General features: G+C 28.0%; 3 protein-coding genes and 1 long non-coding RNA gene across 4 annotated transcripts; 2 read left to right on the forward strand and 2 right to left on the reverse strand.

Annotated features, from left to right (window-relative positions):
• The first annotated feature begins 6645 nt into the window (after positions 1-6645).
• On the forward strand, positions 6646-9772 carry LOC111040145. Its single transcript, XR_002605179.1, has 2 exons — positions 6646-7500; positions 7571-9772. It is a non-coding gene; the product is annotated as an uncharacterized LOC111040145 (long non-coding RNA).
• Positions 9630-14748, reverse strand: LOC111040124 (DNA replication ATP-dependent helicase/nuclease DNA2). The gene is made up of 15 exons (XM_022323889.1): positions 14467-14748; positions 13963-14399; positions 13742-13870; positions 13408-13654; positions 13162-13349; positions 12486-12752; positions 12210-12416; positions 11944-12144; positions 11645-11875; positions 11039-11582; positions 10786-10979; positions 10524-10710; positions 10287-10436; positions 10053-10229; positions 9630-9989 (listed from the first exon to the last, which is right to left on the reverse strand). Exons 1-15 carry the CDS (start codon positions 14494-14496, stop codon positions 9828-9830), a joined length of 3351 nt encoding a protein of 1116 aa, XP_022179581.1. The 5' UTR covers positions 14497-14748; the 3' UTR covers positions 9630-9827.
• Positions 14749-16099: 1351 nt separating this feature from the next.
• LOC111040133 lies at positions 16100-18114 on the reverse strand. Its single transcript, XM_022323899.1, has 7 exons — positions 17785-18114; positions 17344-17711; positions 17071-17226; positions 16839-16980; positions 16689-16753; positions 16435-16523; positions 16100-16353 (listed from the first exon to the last, which is right to left on the reverse strand). The coding sequence occupies exons 1-7, from the start codon at positions 17884-17886 to the stop codon at positions 16232-16234; spliced, it is 1044 nt and encodes a 347-aa protein (XP_022179591.1). The 5' UTR covers positions 17887-18114; the 3' UTR covers positions 16100-16231.
• A 327-nt stretch (positions 18115-18441) lies between these two features.
• LOC111040252 (RING-box protein 1A) lies at positions 18442-19978 on the forward strand. Its single transcript, XM_022324087.1, has 2 exons — positions 18442-18615; positions 19394-19978. The coding sequence occupies exon 2, from the start codon at positions 19399-19401 to the stop codon at positions 19729-19731; it is 333 nt and encodes a 110-aa protein (XP_022179779.1). The 5' UTR covers positions 18442-18615; positions 19394-19398; the 3' UTR covers positions 19732-19978.
• The last annotated feature ends 4267 nt before the right edge of the window (positions 19979-24245 follow it).

Raw genomic sequence — 24245 nt, forward strand, 5'->3', positions numbered from 1 at the left:
ATGATGATGATGATGAAAATAATAATAAATATTACAATTTTATTCGGTATCTATTTTTGACCATAGCTATAAAAATACGCGTGAGATATGCGTATACCTATATATGTATATATATATATATATATAATATATTCATGAAAGGAGGGAGAGAGCGAAACGTCCGTCTTGTGTTAGGCATCGATTTTTTACGTAGGTATATTGTATACGATGTAGGATGAAATATTTTATGTTATTCCAATGTAAGTGGGGGAACGGAAGAGGAACAAAACAAAATAAGAACACAAATTGGTAATATTATGCCACTCGAGCACACCGTGGCACATGCCAAGCGATGTTTTAATTATAAGATGTGTACGGTCCGGTGTTTATTGTTTTCTCTGCACTGTCAATAAGTGGATACCGTCCTACGAAAACGACATTGAAAAAACATCATTCGAATGTCATGGTCAATATATATCCTAAAGTGTAGACCAAATGCGCTCCAAAACGAATGACAAATTATTTTTTATTATTATAGACTCGAGTACACGACGTATATACATAGGTATACCTACTCCTCGTATGTTATTGTAAGTATACACATTACACATTCAATTAATGATTGCTTCATTTTAATTGTAATGAATCTTGTACTCGTGCAATCGGTTTACGCTGAATATATTTTGACAACTGATATAAGTGATAAGGGACAATAATATTGTAATATTGTATTGCGTGGACGAAGTTTTAAATTATGATGGAGAGAAGCTATGAATAATAGCGATTTCCGGCTGTCCTTCAGAACTACCGTAAATCAACCGATAAATCAAAAAATAAACTTCTCTCTACATCATAAACACTGAAATTCCAAACTTTTGGCCGGGTGTGCTTATGAGTGGTTGTTGGGAGTGGTGGCTTGGTGGTCATAGCCCCCCCCCCCCCAAAAAAAAATACAAACAATACCCCTTTACATGTTAAATTGGATTATTATTTTAGATTCTGAGTGAAGAGATCTACTGATTTTAAAATAATATTTATAAATTTATTCCATCTTCTTTTTTTTTATTCTGTGTACCCGTTTTAAATAAATTGGTCAGTACATCACGTTCATTCAATATACTTACAAGACAAAATGTAAAATTATTATAATATAATTTAAAATAATTAATTGAAATAGTATTTACATTATACAATTCTAAATATGACGTAACAATTTAATACACATTTAAAATTATTTTAAAATTAAAGTATAAAAAAATAAAAATAATGTATAATACATTTTTGTGAAGAATACGAGATATTGTTTTACATTTTGAGCAGAGCGATTGATAATATATTAATTTTACTATGATTTGTAGACACATAAAGTTGTTGAAAAAATGATTCAATTTTCAACTTCGAGGGTGGTTTTTGATGAAAAATGTAATTCCATTGTTTTCGGCAATAATCATCGGCAAAACAAATTTAAGAAATGATTGACGTTTGAAATTTGAATTTTTTTTTTTAGTTTTTTACTGTATAAATGCCGATAAAACATTTTGTGGGTTCTTGGAATTGTTCAAGTATTTTATTTTATTGTATACACACAATGACATTTTAAAATCCTGTTTTCACCGAAAATTAATTTAACCTTTTAGTAATTTCTTTTATAGCAATACAAAATTATTAATTATATCCTAAAATGTGTTTAGTTAATCATTGATTCTGGCGACCTATCTTCTCTCGGAATCGTTTTTTGTGTGCAATACCTTATCATTTATCAGTCAATTAAACCCATGCCTATGACGGCTCACACACACATATATATACTGACGGCGGCGAGTTGTCGAAAATAGATAGAAACATCCAAGCTTCTACGTACACATACATTGTACTACGACGACGATGATAACAATAATAATAATAATAATAATAAATAGTAACTATTAAAATGATAATAATTTGTACCTACGAGCTGGTCGTGGACTCGATTCGGCGCAGCTGCAGATCTCGTGCAGTAATTATTATTTTGTCGACGATTTAAGCCATTTATCGTTTGTCGTTGGAATATGAGTATGGTGGAATTGCACTTTTTTTGATCGAACTGCACTTGGGCTCAAAAAAGCTATTCCAACAAAAATATCATGAATGTGAAGAGCTTAGACGTTTAGAAAACAATAATTTCCCTTCCCACTTACAGGTTTATTACTGACAATGATTTTATTCATTGGCGTGGTTAAAAATGATTGTTTTATATAAACCATTGTCCATAGTCCATTATGTTATTATAATATTATAAACCAAGGCCGTATATTGGAGGGGGGTTGGGGTTTAACCCCCTCCCCCGATTTTTTTTTTTTGAAATACCTAAGATTTAATTATTTTTATAACATAAAACCTTGTTATAAACGTACATTGAATCATCAAATATTATTGTCATTATTATAACTTTAAAAAAAAAACTAATTTCGATCATTTTTTATAGAAATAATAATTAGGTACTTATAATTTTTTTCATTTTTGTCATTTTTTATAGTAATAACAAACTGCATTCAAAAACTCTAACCTGGTGAATAGTAATATGCTTTTGACCATATATTAGTTAATATGTATATTTTTCAATATCATTTATTTCATTTTAGGTAATACGTGCAATTCGACTATCCTGACTAATATTACCTATTGTGCAGCTCAGCAGTTACCTACTTCCTATTTTTTGTTATTATTAATATTGAATGGCTACCTATTTTAAGGTAAAATTAAAAATTTGAAGAAGATAAACAAATTAAATGGGTGATAACTGATAAACACCCACTTTGAAACTAGTACATTATTAGTGAATATTTTTTTGGAAGTTTTATTCATTTACAAGACTTATAACTTACAGTTACAGTATAAAATCGTTTTGTCTTTGGAAATAATGGTCAAATTATTAGGACATTTATAATAAATCCAAGGATTTATACCTTGCCTTCAACCTGATGTTTTAGATTTATAGAGTGAAGCAAGGAATACTTGGTTTTCCAATAATTATGGAAGATTAAAAATAAATTAATATTATTATTTTTCACTTAAAAATAATGAATAGTAAAATTATAAGTATATACAATGATGTATGTAAATTATATTTAATATTTATATGTAACTGGGTAAAGTAACACTTATTTAGAAAGTCTTCACGTATATTTTAAATTTATTCAGTCCCGTGTTACTTTCTTCGAAAGTTCCTTTTAGTTCCTTTTAGTGATTTTTGTTTCATTTATTTATTTATGAGATACGATTTAAGTGGAATGAACAAACACAGGAGGGTTATACCTACGTGGTTAGGTACTCAAAATATTAATCTGTTTAACATTTTTAACATTTCAATTACAACTCTTGATTACGTCGCGGAATTGGGTTTGGTTTAGATATTTAAAATTTAAATGTCTTAAATTTTACTACTTTGAATTTTATGTATATGCTCGGCGCGATTGCTCAAATACTTAATTTAAATATTATTACACCAAAAAATTAAATGTACTCACCTATATTGTTTAAATATTAATTATTCAAATGTTGAACTTATAAAATATGTATTGGACAAAATTTTTTATTTTAAATTCTGAGCGGATCAATGAATGTATTGATTATATAAAGTTGTGTGCGTGTCTCCGTGTGTCTGCCTGTCTGTCAACACTTTTTGTTGAGCAGTAAAAATGCTTAGAAGTTTTAAGGGGGTTTCCGGTAGCTATTTTCAAAATCATCAAGAACAATTTCAGAAAACCGGAAATATCTACACAATATCAGCTTTCAACAAAATCGATTATTAATTTTATAGTAATTAAAGAATGATAACCGAACAAGATTTGATTAGATAATAATAACATTTTTTATTGACATTTGAAGTTTGAAATTTTGATAAAATTTTATGGATTCAAACATATTACAACGATTTCTTATCAAACAATTTTAGTTATTTTGTATGACCTTAAAAACTCTTAAAAATGCATGCAAATATGCCTTTAGAACAATCAAGTACAACATTATTTAATGCAGTAAAAATTGTATTATTCATTATTCATTAAAATATAATAGATAAATAAAATATAGATACTAGATTCTGCACGTTTCGTATTCACGTGTTCTTGAAGGTTGTGACACCAACACCTTATAGCCTATAGAGTAGGTATAATGGCCAATGGGTTTGTCTGTAAAAACATGTTATTACTTTGGGTGGCGTGTATGAGTATCAGTACATTTGATGATAAAAACTAGATTTTTAAAAATGTCTTTAAAATCTAAAATTTATAACAAGTGATTAGGTAAATTATCTAAATATTCCAATGCATACAATTAAGTAAAATTATAAAACAATATCGCTAAAAAAAAATTATATTTATAGCATACCAAATGGATTTACAAATCGCAAATGCGAACGACCAAAAATATGTAGGTATTATGTAAAAGTATCATACATTCATACCTACTAAAATATTATGTATAAATATATATATGTTACGGGCAAAGTGGAAAATTCGGACAATGTATACAATGTCCGGGCATTGTATACAGTGACTGGGCATTGTATACAATGTCCGAGGTATATTGGTCAATGTAAATTGTGAAGTATCTATACAAATAATCTGCATAATATTATTATACCTAATCAGTAATCAATGATATTATATACTAATTTAATTATACTCGTTTATAAGGTTATTTATATAAGAGTATTACAATTTTTTTTAAATTAATTAAATTTTAAATGTATTTAAAGGTAATAAAATAAAATATTATGTGCATAATGTTCAGTAATATGATATTATACATGAAGTTCATTTGTCAATTGGACATGGAGATAGAAATAAAATGGAACACGAGATTAATAAAAAGTACAAAAATATAACTAGAGATGTAATAATGTTATACTTAAATAATTGCGAATTGTGTAAAAATAAGGGAAGTACAGCTAAAAAAGGTTGGTTTTAAAACCAATCATATCTTCTGAAATGAATTCTCGCTGTCAAATTGACTTGATCGATATGCAAGCACAATCAGATGGCGATTATAAGTTCATATTAGTTTACCAGGATCATCTAACAAAATATATTATGCAGATTATTTGTATAAATACTTCAAAATTTACATTGCCCAATATACCTCGGACATTGTATACAATGCCCGGTCACTGTATACAATGCCCGGGCATTGTATACATTGTCCGAATTTTCCACTTTGCCCGTAACATATATATTATATGTATATTAATAATGAAAATCGGCCTGCAATTAACACCTTAAAAGCAAACACCAAACTTTGTATCTATATTACAATACACTTTATTACACAACTTCTGCTTAAATATAAATAATATATTTAAACCACTGAATTTGGCGAGATAAAAATTTCGAGCAATTGTCAAACTAATGACATACAATCTTATATTAATTATATTATAAAGGATCATATATGTATTGTATTCATACGAACTTGATTTAAACACCAGGAAAGTCGTTTTGCTGAATATTAGGCCATTATTGGGGTTCGATTACACCAAGTCATAGAGTAAGTCACAGTAATGGAAGTATTAAATTTGAATTCAACTAATTTCACAAAAAAACGATTCTGACCATTTCGGTTTTCATCATCTATTTTTAAACATATCTTATAATTTATTTGTATGTATTTGTGATTGCTGATTTACTATAATACTATTAATTATTTTATTACGTCAGATAATCGTACGTTATTCCAGTTATAATAATCAATATTCATAACTCATAAAAGTATTATCATCAGATTGTAAATACTAAAACGAGACGTTATGAATGTGTTGATTATTACAATGATGTGAGTGATTTTTTTTTTCGTTATAATTATATGTTATGTCTGCTATTTTTTAAAAGTGATTCATTCGTCTACATTAAGTGTGGTTTCTAGAAGCAAAGTAGATATTGTTTGTATTTAAGGGGGTTATATATTTAAGCAAAACCAGTTTTCGATTTTTGTTTTTTTGTATTAATTCAAAAATGAATATTTGCAGAGAGCTTAAATTCTCATCAAATACATTTTATACTACCATTTTCTAGAAATGTTTATCATTTTTGAAATTTTTTGTCTTTTTGTGTAATTGACATAGATATTTTGAAGTTTTGATTTTTTACTATTTTTTTACTTAATAGGTACTTATGATAAAATATTTGTTTAAAACTCAAAAATTGAATTCAACTACATACTTCGGAAGTTGTTCTTACAGTAATTAAATATCAAATATAGTCACATAATATGTTTTTATAAGCGTTCGAAGCACAAATGATGTCAAAAATTGTTAAAATCACGAAGATGTTTAATTTATTTTGTAGTTAAAGTACTATAAGAATAAACTTGGAAATTTATTAGAAGATTCGACACAAGTTTTTATAGAAATTAAAAAAAAAGTTAAGTGTAGTCCACGCTATCTCATATGTCACATGCTCACACACATTTTGTATTACTGTTTTAAATTAATTGTTTGATGACATTGGATATTCAGAATAATTTGTGTCAGAGAATATATAAAGCGTTGAAAAAATTATTATGAAATTTAATGTATAAAATATCGACATCCGGTAATATTTTATCATTTTCCAACCAAATTAATATAGTTGGATATTATATACATACATATATATTTAAATAGGTATATTGCTTGGTAATACGAAACAAATAAAATAGTTATACTTATAAGCAACTTTATATTGAGTTAACCCAACTATAAAACAACAACTAAAATTGTTTGATGCATTTAACTTTTCCTTTAGGTAACGGCAACTAACAATACAAATCTAGATTAGCTATAATAAGTTAGCACAACTGAAATATGATAACCAATTAAGTTTTAGGTAACCACAGAATAATGTTATTCACCAGTTAATCATCTCTAAGGTGAGATTATTTACTGCCAACACACAGTTTCCGTATTTATGTTGTTTTTTCACACATAAACTATTTTAATCTAACTGGATTAGTAGCTGTAGGTGGTCTAATAATAGAAATGGATAGTTTGAGTAGGAGGGTCTTATTAATTGAAATAATTCTTGAGTAAGTTCATTAATAATATTTAGTGTAATCATTACCAGGCTATGATAACATATGCTATCTATTTATATTTTTCCTATATTTCATTAACTAATTAAACTTAACAAGATAAAATTATTTATTTATAAATAAAACAATAACATCTGCAGTTATCAGAAAACCAGTTAAAGAAATACATACGCGGGTACTTATACCTACCTTTCGTCGATGTTTAGACTTTCTTTTTGATATTTCGATGACAATTATAAAGTTAGGTTACCTATGAATTTTTGTGGTTTCTTGTTGTGACGATGTAACAATTAGATTTTCAATAAAATTGAAATTTGATTAATTTGAAGTAAGTACTAAATAATTAATTCCAAAAAAGGCACAATATAAAGTGCCCAGTATTTGTTATTGTACAAACCATGGCTGTAGATAGAACAGCAGCTATTCCATCGGATCTTTAGTCGTTATGGTAACGTCTATAAACGTATTCAGGAGGTAAGTATAAAAAATATAATAAACCTACTCAATATCAGTATTAAACCACATAGGCTCTTTAATTTGGCAGGACAAAGAAGGCGTTTTACGAAAAATTGGAGCGAATGCACAGTGCATACACCCTCTCCGCCAGTCCCTCTCAAATGACACCGAGTAGGTACCTATATATACACACTTTATAAAGTGTATAACAGTGACAGACGACAGTTGTATACGACACTCGGGCAACACTTATAATCACGACATTCTTACAATTATTCATATTATATATAACAATAGGTAGGTAATAATAATTGTGTGTAGGTATACAAAACATACCTACTATAATAGAAGTACAATAGTTCTGTACATAAATAGGGACCAATACAGTAATAGGGAGACAAAATGATTAGATACTGGTGAGTACCTAGGACCCAGCGATGATAAATATAATTTATAGCAATAGGTAATTATCACGTTTTAAGATATTATGCACTTAAATAAAAATTTATCTTAAATCGTGGAAGTGTCAAATGATAGTGATAGAATAAATGAGAAAATTAAAAATATCAGGAGTCAGGACTCAGGAGATTTCATAGAATTAAGTTACATTATAAATTAGTAGATTATAATAGTCTTCGTGTAAATGCGTAATCACTGCCTACAACGATACCAGTATTTTGTAATTAACTGTATATGGATGTAAGTGCACCTTTTCAGTTCGAAATGTTTAATGTGGATATTTAATCGTCAACAAAAATGCATACTCAAAACTATGAAATTAGACATTTTTCCATAATTTAATCGAGCCTTCAGATGTACCTAAGCGTGAAAAAAACTGATTTGCTTTTGGAACTAATTTTTGTTTGTGAGAGAAGTGTTTGTATATTTTCCAATAATTAGGAGTTTATAATCTCGTCGTAATTTCGGATACGTAGTGAACATTTGTATGCAATACTATTAATTAGAAATAACTAGGCAATCGACTCTAAGGATTACAACGCATTCTTATTTATATGTTATTTTGGCTCCATCCTTATTGCAGGTTCCCATAACAGAAAATGGACATCCTAGTTAGTTCCCTATAGATACATTCGAATTGAAACATAATTTATATTAAACTACAAAGTACCTAGTGACAAATAACAGAACAATAAGACTAAAAGTAAAGAAATGTATACACAGAAATGGGCATTTAATAAAAAAGACTGGAATTTCTAACTCCGTAAAATAAAACGTTTATTATTAGTATTATTATTAGTTTTGTACATTTAATTTAAAACAAAAATTAGGAAACATAAAAAATAAAAAATTATCCTTCGTAAAAACTCGGGAACCAATTCGAATATACCCTGCGAAACAACCCGGAAGTTTCGGAACCATTTCGAACGCACCCGTTATTTTTAACAAAGTAGTACCGGCCTATTTGAACACATTATACACTTTATTTAAAAATTGTACAAATATAGCAGTATAATATGCACATGGTAATATATCTGTATCAGCTATCGTGCATGAAATGCCACCATAGGTTCATCACGTGTAATTTCTTTGTCAGTCAAACGTGAGCAAAGTGCAAATTAATAATTAACCAATAGGCACCTATAATTTATTATCAGTCATGTGTCAGACTTCTCATACCAATCTGGATTGGCCCGAAAATATTAAGTGCATGTTTTTTTATACACCTTTATAAATAAAAATAACTTACTACGAACATTCAATATAAAACGTAGGTAAATGTCAGGAAGAGAGTGCTTGATAAATGGAATAATTCAAGGTTCACGGGGGCGAAATTGATACACAATAATACGTAACAATTAGCATTACTTACAAGCACGATGTTTGCGATTTGATTAATTTGATTGATTAACATTTACGCATGTAGGCCAGTGTTGATGAATAATAAACGCCTCATCTAATCTCCGACATCTAGATATCACGTGATCTACTAAATTTTAATAGTTATATACACAACAACAGAATGAATGTGTCATCGCATTATTGAATACCCAGGAGCTAAACAATTTTCATAAAGATTATAGAAACAGGTACTTGATAATCAATGGAGTTAATAAACTGAAATCGTAAAATGTGATGTTTAAAAGTTAAAATATTATTTTATTGTAAAAACAGAAAATATTGTCCAATAAATCTGTGTTTTTTTCTATAATGTATAATGTACATCTAGGAAATTTAACGTTAATTTGTACAAATCTTTCTATAAATCTTAATAATCTTGAATAAATTACATCATAGTTTAAAGTATTTGTAGAGGTTATCAGTTACAACTTACAATAATAAAATTCATAAATTAATTAAAATTTAAGCTCTATCTACGTAAAATTTCACATTTGAGGTAGTTTTATAATATTAGTAATATGACTGAATAAGCAATTGAAAGTTTCATAATTTTTCATTGTGGTTACATCACCAATCATTATTAGCTTATGTTTCGCTCTTGTTATAGCCACAGTTATTCTTCGTTTATCACTCAATATACCAACATCCTTAAAGTATACAAATAATTCAAATCAATATAATATATAATTAATTAAGATAAATTATATTACTTTAGCAATAGTATTTTTTGTACAGGAGTATATTATAACATCTTTATCTCGCCCTTGATATTGATCTACTGTGTTGACTTCAATTTCTGAATGCACACAAGTCATCTCAGTTTTTAAAAGTGCTACTTGGGCCCTATAAGGGGCAATGACACCAATTGATTTAGCTGGAAGTCCACCCTAATAACACAGACAACATCAAAACATACAAATAAACATTTAAAGATCTTAATTTACTTGAATTAAAAGTAAAACAATTTTTCTGACAACTTTAATTTCCATCAAATTCGTGTCTGTTGAATTACTACACACGGATCCTGTATCTAATAGTAAAACAGACTTATCTAAATCTGATGATACAATATCTTTACACCATTCATCATTGACCTAAAATTTAAGAATATATATTTATTTTATTTTTTTATATTCATATATTTGTTTTCACAATAACAATGTTTAAAAATATAAGCTCACATTTATTTCATTAAGTTTAAGAGTTGCATATTTTACAGAATCGTTAGCACATTGCAAACTTCCTTTATAAGTATATTTGTTGGCAAGTTCTGCTATAGGACCATTCATTCGATACTGGACATGAAGTACTGCAGTAACAGATGGCCTATCCAATCTGTCGAACATACTGACATCCATACCTAATTCTCTATAAAAGTTCAATTACGATGAATACATTTTTACCAAACAACTAATAGTATGAACAATGAGATTTAAATTTTACTTTGCTTTATTATTTTTGATTAAAGGTGGTAGTTGTTGTGGGTCACCAACTAAAACAAACACATTGGAAGAGTGAAGAGCTGCTATAACTGATGATTGTACCACTTGGGTAGCTTCATCTACAATGCATACGTCAAATGTACGTTTTTGAAGTAAGGCATGTCCACATCCAAGGCAAGTCACACCAACAATATTCTATCATAATTTTTTTTGTTCTTATTAAACTCACAAAGATAATTTGAAGTGTATAATACCGCTTGATTGTACAGCTTTGATAATTTTTCAGGTGTGTCACAACTTTGAGAGACCACTTCATCACATTTCCCCCACAAATCTGGGTGAACACGTGTCTTTGAACCCAATCTCAAAAAATCAATCTTATTTTTATGTAATAACAACAATAAGTTGTCAACGGCTGAATGAGTATGAGAAGTGACCAACACTGACCGACCCATCAGTACAAGTATCCGAATAAGAGCAGCCACAGTTGATGTTTTACCAGTTCCAGGCATACCTTTAATGAGAGCATAATTCTCTGCTGCTAAAGTCTTGATAATAGCGGATCTTTGGGATGAATTTAAATTTAAAGTCAACCCAGAGCTTTTTATGAATGAATCTAAGTGATTATCTGACGATAAGAATGAAGGCATTTCTTTATCAATAATAAATCGCCTTAATTGAGATGAATTTTCACTCGGTTCTAATAAAAGTGCTAAACTAGAAAAATTAAATGCTACCATTGATTGTGACTCATATTTATCTATATGGAATTCGGTGAGTCCTAGTTTGGACAAATCTCTGAAAAAATAAATCTTGTTTAATACAAAATAAATTTATTTTTTAAATTTATTTTATTTTACCTATCTAATAAAACATCAACCGATTCTTCAGTTAAGGCTGAAATAAAACCAGTTGCAACTGCATTTCGATGTTTTGTACTGACTACTACATAATTATTAACTGAGAAATTATTATGTTTAATTTTATCAGAATTGTTTGATTTTTCCATTGAATTTAAATAATACCGGTTTCCTTGTTCTTTTACCACATTTTTAATTTTCAATAAACTAATACAGTTTCCACGTTTCTCACTGAAAAAATATAAACGAGCTTAATATATCTGCAACATACATAATAAATATAATGAATTATCACTAACCGCTCAAAATAAGACAATGTCCATAAATCACTAGATTTAGCACATAAATTATCTCTAGTATTTTCAATTGAATTTTCCAACTGTAAAAAAGCAGTCCACTGCATTACATAATTAATATGTTCAGATTTTAAATGGCTTATAGCTTGAGGCCCCAAATTTTTTAACGGATTATGATGGTCCAATTTTTCGAAACCTTCTTTGCTAAAATTTGTTTTTGTTTTCAAATATGTCAACAATAAAACAAATATAAAAAATTTAAATTTTACCTTAGAACAGCAGAACATGCAGTTAAATAAGGACATTTTGAGCATGCACTGTGATGGTTTATGGGTTCAGGCAATGTTGGAATATAGTCATCAAAATTGTCTGAAACTATTTTATTCGCATTCAAATAATGTACAAGTCGATTTCGCAGCATTATCAAATCTCGTTTTTCTCTATGACCAACTTTTACTTGAGTTAATACATTTTCTCTATAAACATAAAATATGTATTAGTTATTAATTAATTATAAAATTATAACTTATACTGTTTAAATTTACCTGAGATATAATAACAAGCCTGAATCTACATCCATACCCAATTCCTTCATCATTATTGTATACAATATTACTTGGCCACGATGCTCCTCACTTCCGGAAGCACGGCCAGTTTTCAATTCAATAGGCATAATTTTAGATTTACCATCATAATTGGCTAGTACAGTAAAATCTACTTTACCCTTAACACCGAATGCTGGTACCCATAAATTATCTTCTATATCTTCAATTGAAACAATTTGTCCTTGCCAAGTTTTTTTGTCTTTCCCGCTAATACATTTTTTGTTTTAAATATTTCATTACTTAATATGATTTTTGATTATTAAAATGCATTATGAAATCAAAAATTATTCAATAAAGTCAAGTTTAAAACAATAGTAGGTATAGGTAGGAAAATATCCCTAAAATGGAATTTATTTTAATCCCTAGTCATTTGATTGTATACTCTGTCCAGCAAGAAAATGCAGCAATTCTACGCATCCCCTCTCGTCACCTTAGTTCTTCGTTAAAACGGTTCACTTATGGCAAGGTGTAACTGGGAGAGGGGGGGGGGTTGAGCAGAAGAACTGATTTTGGTCATTACACAGCAGGATGTTCTTGCAGGACATAGTATAGATACATTTTACTGGGCAAATATACTAACATTAATATTGATAAATATAATTCAAATATAACTTACATTTGATTATCAAACAAATAAGTTCGAACAAAGTTTTGAATTTTTGGTATAAAATCCATTAGCTCTTTTTTGGTTGTTTCAAAATTCATATCTGATTCATAGAGGGTATGCACAAAGCCTGGACTATTAACCATTTCATCTATTACAGCTTTGATGTCTTTTTGATTAAACTGCTTTTTTTTTAAAACCTATAAAGTAAAAATAAATTTGATTAAATGTAAGGAAACAATAATTTTTGACATTTACCGTTTGAAGCAATTGGTGGAGAAGTGTTCCAATAACCATAACTGCAGAGGAGCAGTCGAGTCCTTTATATATATCTGCAAGAACTGAACGACGTGAACAAAATAATGATCCAACAATTGTTGTGCCAGACACCAAGAAGTCAGAGTGTCTGGTAACAAAACCATGATCACTACTTACTGACCAATGATCATCGACTTTTTTTGCCATTACAAATACAATATCTCCTACTTCAAATAAACTATGAAGCCTATACATACATCAAATTATACACAAGACTTTATAAATATCAAGAAAATACACAAAATTAATAATAGAGTAAGTAATTAATATTTACCAAATTCCACTGAGATAGCATACATCTTCCTCATAACTTTTACAGGAACTCAAAGTTAAGCAACATTTTGTAAGAGTTTTTTCGATTTTTTTTATAATACATCGATGGGGTTCATTTAAATTAATATCACTAAAATATATAATTTTTTAATATAATATTACATTATGTTAAAAGTGTAAACTGTACATTTTAATTGAGGTTTTTAAGAACTATAGACTAACCAATCCAACAAGAAGTCTGAACTAAATTCTGTATAGGAGCTTTCTACTGATGCTGTATCAAGTGAAAACGACTGACTATCGACATCATTATTATCATGTTTAGGTATTTCTGTGCTCTTTGTAAGTAAATCTAAATTTTCATTAGACAAGTGTGGAACAGGATCTGTGTTTAAAATGGTCAATTTGTCTTTATGTTCAATGTCATCAACTAGAACACGATTTATACATCTTTTAGATTTGGTAGGTCCTCTCTTTTTCTCCAACACCGGGGATGGTGGAATAACATCTGGACTTGATAGAGGGCTTGAAAAAGATTTAGAGTTAGGAGTTTGACAGGATCCATTTTTGTTATGTTCTGTCATAGTTTCTGATGACTCAGAAGGTTTGCGTGAAAATAGAGAGGTGATTTTCATCTGCTTGGAACTGGTAGGCTGGCTCTGAAAAGAACAATTATATGAATACCATAATAAATATTTGTTTAGTATTTTTAAGTAATAAGTCTACCTTTTGAACTTTACTGTGAGATCTTTTCATGTTGATTGATGACTTACAATTATAGGAAAACAGTGATTTAAATACAAAAAAATTATGCAATTATTTCATAACAAAATATTGTACAAAAAAAATAATAATACTTAAGAATAAATCACAATTACATTTTTAAACATTCATTTTAATTTTGGTATACCAAGGATAAAGCACTTTTTAGCAGTTTAAATATTCTATAATTTTTTCAATCCTAACCTGCAGATTAATAGGAGAGGAGCATTATCAAATTCTTAGTATGGAATATGGGTGATAAAAATTCCCGCCAATTATTTATTAATAATATTTTTACTTTTCAGAAAAATATTATAGTCTTTTAACTGTTATCAATGTATTTATCACGATTTAAGGTATACTTATATATTATATATATATACTTATATCTTAAATCGTGGTATTTACTGATTATTATAAAATTAATAAAACAATTGTAAATAATATGACATATCCAGTGGGCAGTGACAGTCATAGAAAAGAGCTAAAGGTGACAGTTGTTGCTAGTTTGCTACTTGTTTATGGTAATTTCAAACTAAGTATTTTCAGTTTATACTTGATTCAATTTGATATTCAGTATTGACAGATAAAATATTAAAACATAGTCTAAAATGTTGTGCTTAGTACCTAACTTAAGAAATTCAAAGTATTTTGATTAAATCTGTAGCCTTAACAGGTTGATTATGATCAGTATTTGGTGGAGGCTTATGAGTATACCCCCTAGTTTGGAAGGAGGCAATAGTGTTTATTTATTGTTACTGACTAGTGATTACCGTAACTACTCCAGTATAAAAGTACTGACCACCACTTACTAGCATAGAAAATGTCATTAGTCAGTACCACAAATTAAATATACTGTATTATACAACTACTAGTATATTAATTATTGGTCGATGGCAGTAGCCTACTGTTAGAAGACACCATTGGCTTAATTGTATCTGAAATATAAGACATATTTAGGTATGTTTCATAAATTATGCTTGAAAATAATGTAAACCTTAGTTTAAATAATATGGTTAATATTAAATGTTAATGAATTGGATAATGTTTGCATTATAATCATGGATCAAGATATATATATATATATACTATACTAAAGTTTACCTTAATATATGTATTAAAGAAAGCAATCTTGAATATTAACTAATTACAAATGAGTAAATGACAGTTTAACATGCATAACATTTAATCTAAATAATATTATGAATTTGCCTGAAAATGAAATACTGAAGTATTAAAATCTATATTGTTTATAACATAGAGTATACACTAAGAATAAATATAACATTTCATGACTTTATGTTATGTGTAAGTCAATAAGATCAAATTCGTAATTTTCCATAATAGAAAACATTGTGATTAGTTTTTGAATAAGTAATCTGTTATTACCAATAGAAAAATCATAGATAAAATAGCAAGAAAGACAACACAAATGAAAGTAATTGAAATATAATATTATAAACTAAAATAATATGTATATTTAAATGTATAAACTAATTTGTTACTTTGTAATTTTAAAAAAACAAATTAAATAAAGTTTAAAAAATAAAATATTCTGCAGCTCAATTTGTTTACAAATTATAATATATAACAATATCAAACAAAACTAATCAATCATTTTATTTACAAACAATTTAAAATTATATCGTTAAGAAAACTTATTGATGTTGATAATTATTTACATATTTTCAAAAAGCTAATTCAAATAAGGTATGTCAGTTGCCCTATTTCAATCATCAAATATTTCAATCACCTCAATGGGCTCAGATTTAATTTCTGATGCTGATAGTAGTCTTGTGGCTAGTTTATCTTGTCGGATTTTTTGTACCTTTTTCTTAACTGCCATAGCACCTGTTTTAAAATAATAAAATATATGTTTAAAATTGGAGTTAAAATGAATAAACTAAATTAATAAAATATAAATTTAGTTACACTTAGTAGTTTGGTATAACACTAATAAGTTTTCTTTTGATTTCTGTTTATTTTGATTCCTTTTGCTACTGTTATTTGCAGCCATCAGTCTAAAAAAGTCAATAATAATACACATTAATAATAAACAGAAATATGATATATTTGTTTATGATTAAACTTATATACATAATAACTACAGTATTATATTATTCTTTATTTGTATTAATGTATTACTATATTATAATAAATAAGTTTATAACAGTTATAGTGCTTACGAGCTTTTAGGAGATTCAAATAGCCTGAATATACCATTTCCACTAGTTGTTGACATGTTTAATGGCTGTAACAAATAAATTAAACTTAAATAAAAATATATTTATGTATACATAAATTATTAGATAGTGATACTATTTGATGAAACATACACTGTCTCTTAGTTCAATAAAGTAAAATATCAGAAGACTGAACAACATAATTGATAGTGGTAGCTGATTATCATTATTCATTGTTAGCACTTCAATCGAGGACAGCACAATAAATGGCACTAAGAACAAGTAAATTGATATCCTGTTTAAAAGTAAAAAATAATTGATAAGTAAAAGAAAAATCCTATAAAATGATTTATTGTTTAATAAGTAACTTTTATTTTCCGCTTACCAAATAACACAATGTACAACAAACTGTCCAAAGCTTAATATTTTGATCAGCATACTATTTGTTTTGTTATGACAAACTTTCAAAAGTCTAGCAGCTTCTAATGTTCCAAGCGATAAATTAGACAGCCCAAGGAATACAAAACCTGCTTCTGTACAGCTGTACAATTTTAAATACTAGTAGTATTAGATCAGTTTGATTAAGGCCTACAAACCAATGTTAAAGTTCCTCAGAGTATATTATAACTAAGGCACTAAAATAAGTAATTTTAATTACCCAAAACAGTATGTCGAAGCAAAGAAACTAAGTACAGCACCTTTCTTTAATGTGCTTAACAATGGTCGCTCATCTAAATTGTTTACAAATGATGTGTAAACACTGTGTAATAAACATGAATATAGTATGATAAACTTAAAGTTTCTTGATGGATCCACAGTTTCTGTACTTGCACAACGATCCATCATATGGCGAAATGAATCCAGTAACCAGTACATTAAGGATGAATCTGATGATGAAGACGGTTTAAATGTGGAAAAACATATTGGAACACTGATGAAACAAAAGATTCCACTAGTCAATGAGTGAAATAAAACATTTACTTCTGGTAACTTGAATTTATATGATGAATACATTGAAATAAAATTCTAAAAAAAACAAAAATAAGTATTATGTATTTATATTTTATATTTCATGTTAAATAGAAATTGATTAATGTACCTCAAAGAAACCGGCAATTCTTTTGAAAAGAACTAACCACAAAATAAACATAATTACTATCCCAATAATAATAACATTTTCTTTTAAAAACATTGCAAACATGATTAAATTTTTAATTTATTAACTGTAATTTTTTAAAACTCGCTCAGTGGAATATACTTAAATTAAATGTTATAAAATTGAGTAACTAATATTCCCAAAGACCAATAAACACGTCAACATGTAGACATCAAAATACTGATAACGTATAAGTCAATAACAAATATTTTAATGTTTAATTAATAATAATATACTTTAAATTTGTATTTAACTTGTTTAAATTTTAAATTTTTAAACTAAATAATATCTGTGGACTACGATTATTTATATATTTGTATTATCATGATATGTGATAAACATATTTTCATGGAATAGAATACAACTATTAAAATTTCCTTTAAACTGTTTTTAATAGAACAATTTACTTAAAATTGAATTCTATTTAAAATATATTATCAGAAAATTATTAATGTACCAATTTTCATTGAAAATGGTAATTTGGAACAGTTTAATATTTATTCAAGATGTTATATTTTTTTGTGTAAAATATCGGAACAAAATATGTTAACAATATTTTTTTAAGGTTATTCAATTATCGGTTGGTACATTTTGCTTTTTGGTTATATTGCACTATCATCGTATAACAAAACAATATTTCCTGTCTACCAGACTCCGGTTGTGAACACCGTCCTAAAAATCTGACACCTTGATACATGTAATTTGTTTTGTCAAGTCCCTTGTTCTTTAACACAATACAAGTACTGAGTTGTTTTCACATTTTAAACTCTGAAGGTAAGTTAAACTTTAATGTTTTGATGCTATTAGTATTAACTTATAAATTTTATTCTTCAGTAAAAACGTTATGTATTTTTTTTTACTGTGTTCAAATATTAGATCATTTAATGACCTTAGAAGATGTATAATATAGATTTTTGGAACCTTCTAAGGATACTGTTAAAAATAAAAAATAACAGTCATTGTAAAACTTGTACAGGTTTATGTATCTGACGGACAATAATGGTCAATTGTAATTTTAGAATGTTCCAATTTGGCAATGACAGTGACCAATCATGAATATGTGATTGACTGCTTTCCATAACTGAGTGTACCTATGTGTGCGAAAGTGTTCCTTCTTATTTAGAACAAAATATAAAACTGAAGTAAATGCAAATGTTTTTTTCTTGTGGGTTGAATGATTATTTCCATAGGTAACTTTTTATAAAGCATGAAAGCGACATCTTATTTGTATAACCATTGTTCGGAAGTAGTGCGCTAACTGTAGCAATCAACGTAACATCACTACAGTACACCTAATGTAGTGAAATACTCAGAAATTTTTGGTTAGCATACCAATTCTGTTGCTACCTTCAGCCTATTTGGTGATAGTTGAAATATTATGATACCTATAATATTTATTTAATTATAATATAATAATGATGAGTGTATTAATGAATTTTTCGGGTTTGATCCACGATTAACTCTCGTACTTGACCAAATTATAAACCAGTATACCCACTATAAACTACCAATTTTCAATTAGAATATTTAAAGAAATTGCAATTTTAAATAGGAAATATGGAAGTTGACGAAGAAGATGTTGAAGCCCCATCATCAAGTACCAGTAGCCGTGGAGAAAAGAAAAGATTTGAAGTAAAGAAATGGAATGCTGTTGCTTTATGGGCTTGGGACATTGTTGTGGACAATTGTGCCATTTGTCGTAATCACATCATGGACTTATGTATTGAATGCCAAGCTAATCAAGCGTCAGCGACTAGTGAAGAATGTACAGTTGCGTGGGGCGTGTGTAATCATGCTTTTCATTTTCACTGCATATCTCGTTGGTTAAAAACTCGACAAGTATGTCCTCTAGATAATAGAGAGTGGGAATTCCAAAAGTATGGTCATTAATTGAAGTGTATTTGGAATACATTTAAGTTTTAACCTACCTTTTTCATTCCTTGTATGGATAATAAATATTGAAGTATTATTAAAATTTCCTTAAAATTATTATTAAAAGAAAAAAATTAGATTGCCAATCACTAAATTTCCTTTTTCATGTTTTTCGTTTCATACTATTTTATAAGGGATTGTCTTGTAAAATATTAAATTAAATTATACAATAAAAGAGTCTGTGTACCATAGAGCTACTGATAAATACTGTGTTGTTTATTTTATTATTTTTCATTGCCTCAAATTTCTATTGAGTTATTTCTTATATAGTATTAAGGTGAAATAGTGTTTAATCAATATATAGTATTATGATTTTATGCGTTGACATAAACCTCATACTTATACAGTTATATCAAGAAATAAAAATTATATCTAGCTATTTAAACATTAAAATGAACTAAATAAATTGTGAATCAGATCCTAGAGAATTTTGAGTAGGTATATTTTTTTATCAAATAATTTTCAGTGAGAATTTAGACTTCAGCTCGAATAAAATTAGTAAAAAATGTTTTCAGTTTTATGATGTAGTAAACATTAATTAAATGAGTTATTGTATTCTGGCAGTAGAAATCTCAACTATCACTATACTCCAAAAATTTAAACGGCTAAGTATTTATTTCAATATAATATGCAGGTAAATCAAAAATAATTTTTTATACCTGTTTGACGGAACATACTCAAAATATTAAAATATTTGAGATTAATGAGTAATGACACAGATTTAACACTAAAAAATATGGATACCTCCTATTTTAATTTTACTATCAGTAGTTTACTTGCAGAGGAGGTTGTCTGTAGCCCTGTAGATTTTGGACCACCATCTATTGGTTAATAATAATAAAAAATATTTTTTGTATCATAATAAGGTCTATGCATGGTTGCCACAGTTAATACTATACAGATCCAACATTTCTGGAAAAATGTGATACCAAAATATTGGTAAAATTTACTGAACAATGATTTTTAAGCACTATCAATAAAAGGAAATTAAAAATTACTATATTTTTAAAATGTTATTTTACTGAGAACAACAAAACATAACTGTTGCGCATTGGCTGCTACCAGTCGCGGAATGCGACTATGAGTAACGGCCACAGCTACTAGCTCCCGGATGGGTGACCACCCAGGTTCACAGTAGTTAAGAACCTTGCCACACATACACGTGTTTGCTACCTACCGTAACAATCGTAAGAACAAACCTACTGTACCAACCTTACCCCTACCACAGTTCATAACACCTACAACAGCTAATGGCCTTAATCGTCGGGCTTAAGTTCAATAAAAAATAAAAAAACTATGGTATGTTTACTACATTTTAATTTTTTACCTTAATGAGTATTCTGAGTGTAGATATGAAACATAAGTATTGATTTTACAATGAAGTGTATTTTTTTTGTGTGTCTAACATTATAATTGTAGTAAAAAAACTTGGATTTTCTACATCAGCATAATTTCTGATTGGAAATTGAATCTAGTTGGTTTTTCGAGGGGTTAAAATTAAAAATTAGCAGTAGTTTCTAGTCTCGAAAAAATATAAATTAATTAACAAAAAAAAACAGAGATTTTTACTCAAAATGTTCACAGAATATTTATATTAATATTTTCGATATGCCTTACAATTTTCAAAATATATTGACTTTGACCTATTTATAAAAAATTTTTAATTTGATTAGCTTTTTTTTAACTAAGGTTTAAAAAAAGGTTCATAAATATTCTTGGTATTAACATTCAATTAAATATTTTGTTGTTTTTTTGTTTATTGGTAAGATTGAACGGTGTAGCGATGTTATCAATAAGTAAAATTTACTAAATAACACTTAGAGAAATTATTAATGAACTGACAGAAAAAAGACATTTACCTCTTTTATTATTTAACTCTTAACTTGTATTTATAATATTAGAATAGTATGATTATTAATTTATAATTCATATACTTTTTATAATATTATAAACTTATTTATTTTTTGACTTCAAAAAAATTGAAAACACGCTCCGTGTGGATATCGTATACTCGTATGATTACAAACTTAACATTTTTCATTTTGAGTGGGGATTAATGTTATAACATGACTAAATTAAGCCATTGCACTTTCCTTAATAATTAGTAAAAACAAATTTGGGAAAAACGGGGATTTTCGAAAAACCAGTTTTTTTATTTGGTTTTAATCAAAAAATATTTTCTTTTTGAGCTACTTATAGAAATTTAAAATTTCAGATCATTTTCTATAAAGTATATCAATAACATATTTTTATCTCAGTTAAAAATCTTGAACATCTTGAACATTTCAAAACTATTGCTATTTAAAATTATTAAAGATACACAAACAATATATTTTTTTTATAAGGCATTTGAAGATAAAATAAAATTAGTTATTTAAAGGAAAAACATTTTTTTTAGTGATTTTGATGTACAAATTCAAAAATATTTTTCTCGGGGAATTGAAACTTTTTCGTATGTTTTCGTATATAACTTATATACTCACGGTAAGTTTCAAAACATTTAAATTATTTAAATACTATACATATATATTAATAAGATTATAAGAGAATAATAGTTTAGTAAATGTAGTGTTTTCGGCAAAATTAAATGAGCCATTACCTTAAGGACTATTACTTTAATAACAATTATCATTTATCAAAAAACACCATGGAAATATGAAACTTACTCAGTGATATAGATTATAGGCTGACAATCTTTCTTCTTCGAATCGTAGGTATTTCGTATAATAATATGCAATGATTCATCAATTACTTATCGCATTGAATTCAAATTTAACACATAGGTAATGTAGGTAGATACATTTTAGTACGTTACAGACTACAGTTGTCTGTTATTGCTTACACGACACCTACTGACCACTGCACAGTAGAGAAGTTACCTAGTTCACCCATTTTTTATTCTGAAAACGATACTTGATAGTACAATAAATAGGTAGGTAACTCAATGTTGGCTTTAATTTGCAGTCTATACTTTTTAGGTCATATACTAATTTATGAGGTACTAATAAATTATTTTAATCGGAAATAATTTTTTATATCTGAAAAACAATTTCTAAGAAAAGTATTGTTTTAAAATTCTCTTAATTTTTTCATATTTTTAGTGTGATGGGAAAAAATTTATTTTTCCGAAATGTGCAGTAATTACAATCCCTATAATTAATATAATACTAAGCAAAACTTTTGTTTTTTTATCTCTTGTAATAAATTGAATTATAAATTATAAATTGAATTAATGCTGGTTGTGGGTGTGTGGCAATGCGGGCCAAGCCGGGTCCCTTAATTATCTAAACCCCTCCCATGAAAAATTCCTATTTAATATACCATTGAGTGACTGAATACTTTATTATCGATATAGTTAGCATATTATATTTTTATTTTCAATAAATTAATATATGTAGGTAGTTTAAAAGTTAATATTAATTGCAAAAATGTAAATATACTTAGTAGGTAACAACTTAACGTTGGGTTGTAACTTGAAGGCATCTATAATATTATTTTGAATGCATTGGTTTATTAGGTATATATATAATATTATATCAGCTGTGGCCTGTGGTCGGGCCGGTAATCGATCAAACTTGACTTTTATAAGTCCATTATTTTGAAAAAAGTTGGACGATAAGTTCGGATTCATTTTATTGATGTTGGACAAAAATGTCGAGCACATTTTCACTGTCGGACAAAATGTCCAAAAATAAAAAATATTCTATTCAATTTTGATTTATTATCTTATACATGGCCAATGGCTGGTCCCACAAGACTGCGACCGGCGTCCGGCAACAATGTAAGATAATAGATATTAGCTTTTATATTGTTTAATGCTAGGTGAGCTGTAATTAGTAATTAATACATTCGACGGTACAATGAGAAACTACTGCCCGATAGGTAATGGAAGGTGTATATTATAATTATTTTATGTATTTAAATTTTAAAAACACATTGGTTAAATGCATTTATACGTTTGATTTTGATGATAATTATCAAAAAATGTGTCTATTCTACCAAGGTGGGATTTATATCCATCCACTTTGTTTTCTACATCGTGAGCAGACCATATCCCTTACAATTGATACTACTAGTCTAAAAAACTAGAACTGTGTGTAACAACATCATGCGGGCTGCGTAATAACATCTCGCAGTGATGTAGATTGTCTTTACGAACAAAATACAACTAATATTAAATATTTCTATACTCTGTTATAATATGTTCCGTACTACCTTCCGGACGACTCGGACGAGCGACCGAGTAATCAAAAAGCGCCCTCTATGTTGTGACAATTTCCATTCACTCGTCGCTTGTCTACAAAAAAAGATAAATAGTAGACGGGCCATAAACACTGAACCGCGGTCATAGAGTTATCGTAGCCCGTCAACCGCAATCGTTTAACCACGATTCCGTGCCGGAATTATTATCATCTCTGGCAGCCCTGGCGGCTGGCATAAATATGAAATAATAATTAATATTTAGTCCGGCA

This window comes from Myzus persicae, unplaced genomic scaffold, assembly GCF_001856785.1.
Source record: "Myzus persicae strain clone G006 unplaced genomic scaffold, MPER_G0061.0, whole genome shotgun sequence".
In the NCBI taxonomy this organism is placed as follows: domain Eukaryota; kingdom Metazoa; phylum Arthropoda; class Insecta; order Hemiptera; family Aphididae; genus Myzus; species Myzus persicae.

Coding starts and splice junctions, on each gene's coding strand:
- LOC111040124 (XM_022323889.1), bottom strand. CDS start 14,496: ATGAAAAGATCTCACAGTAAAGTTCAAAAG. Junction 13,871..13,962: donor TCAGACTTCTTGTTGGATTG/GTTAGTCTATAG, acceptor TATATATTTTAG/TGATATTAATTTAAATGAAC. Junction 10,230..10,286: donor TTGTTTTACTTTTAATTCAA/GTAAATTAAGAT, acceptor CTGTGTTATTAG/GGTGGACTTCCAGCTAAATC.
- LOC111040133 (XM_022323899.1), bottom strand. CDS start 17,886: ATGTTTGCAATGTTTTTAAAAGAAAATGTTATTATTATTGGGATAGTA. Junction 17,712..17,784: donor GAATTGCCGGTTTCTTTGAG/GTACATTAATCA, acceptor TGTTTTTTTTAG/AATTTTATTTCAATGTATTC. Junction 17,227..17,343: donor GCTTCGACATACTGTTTTGG/GTAATTAAAATT, acceptor AAAATTGTACAG/CTGTACAGAAGCAGGTTTTG.
- LOC111040252 (XM_022324087.1), top strand. CDS start 19,399: ATGGAAGTTGACGAAGAAGATGTTGAAGCCCCATCATCAAGTACCAGT.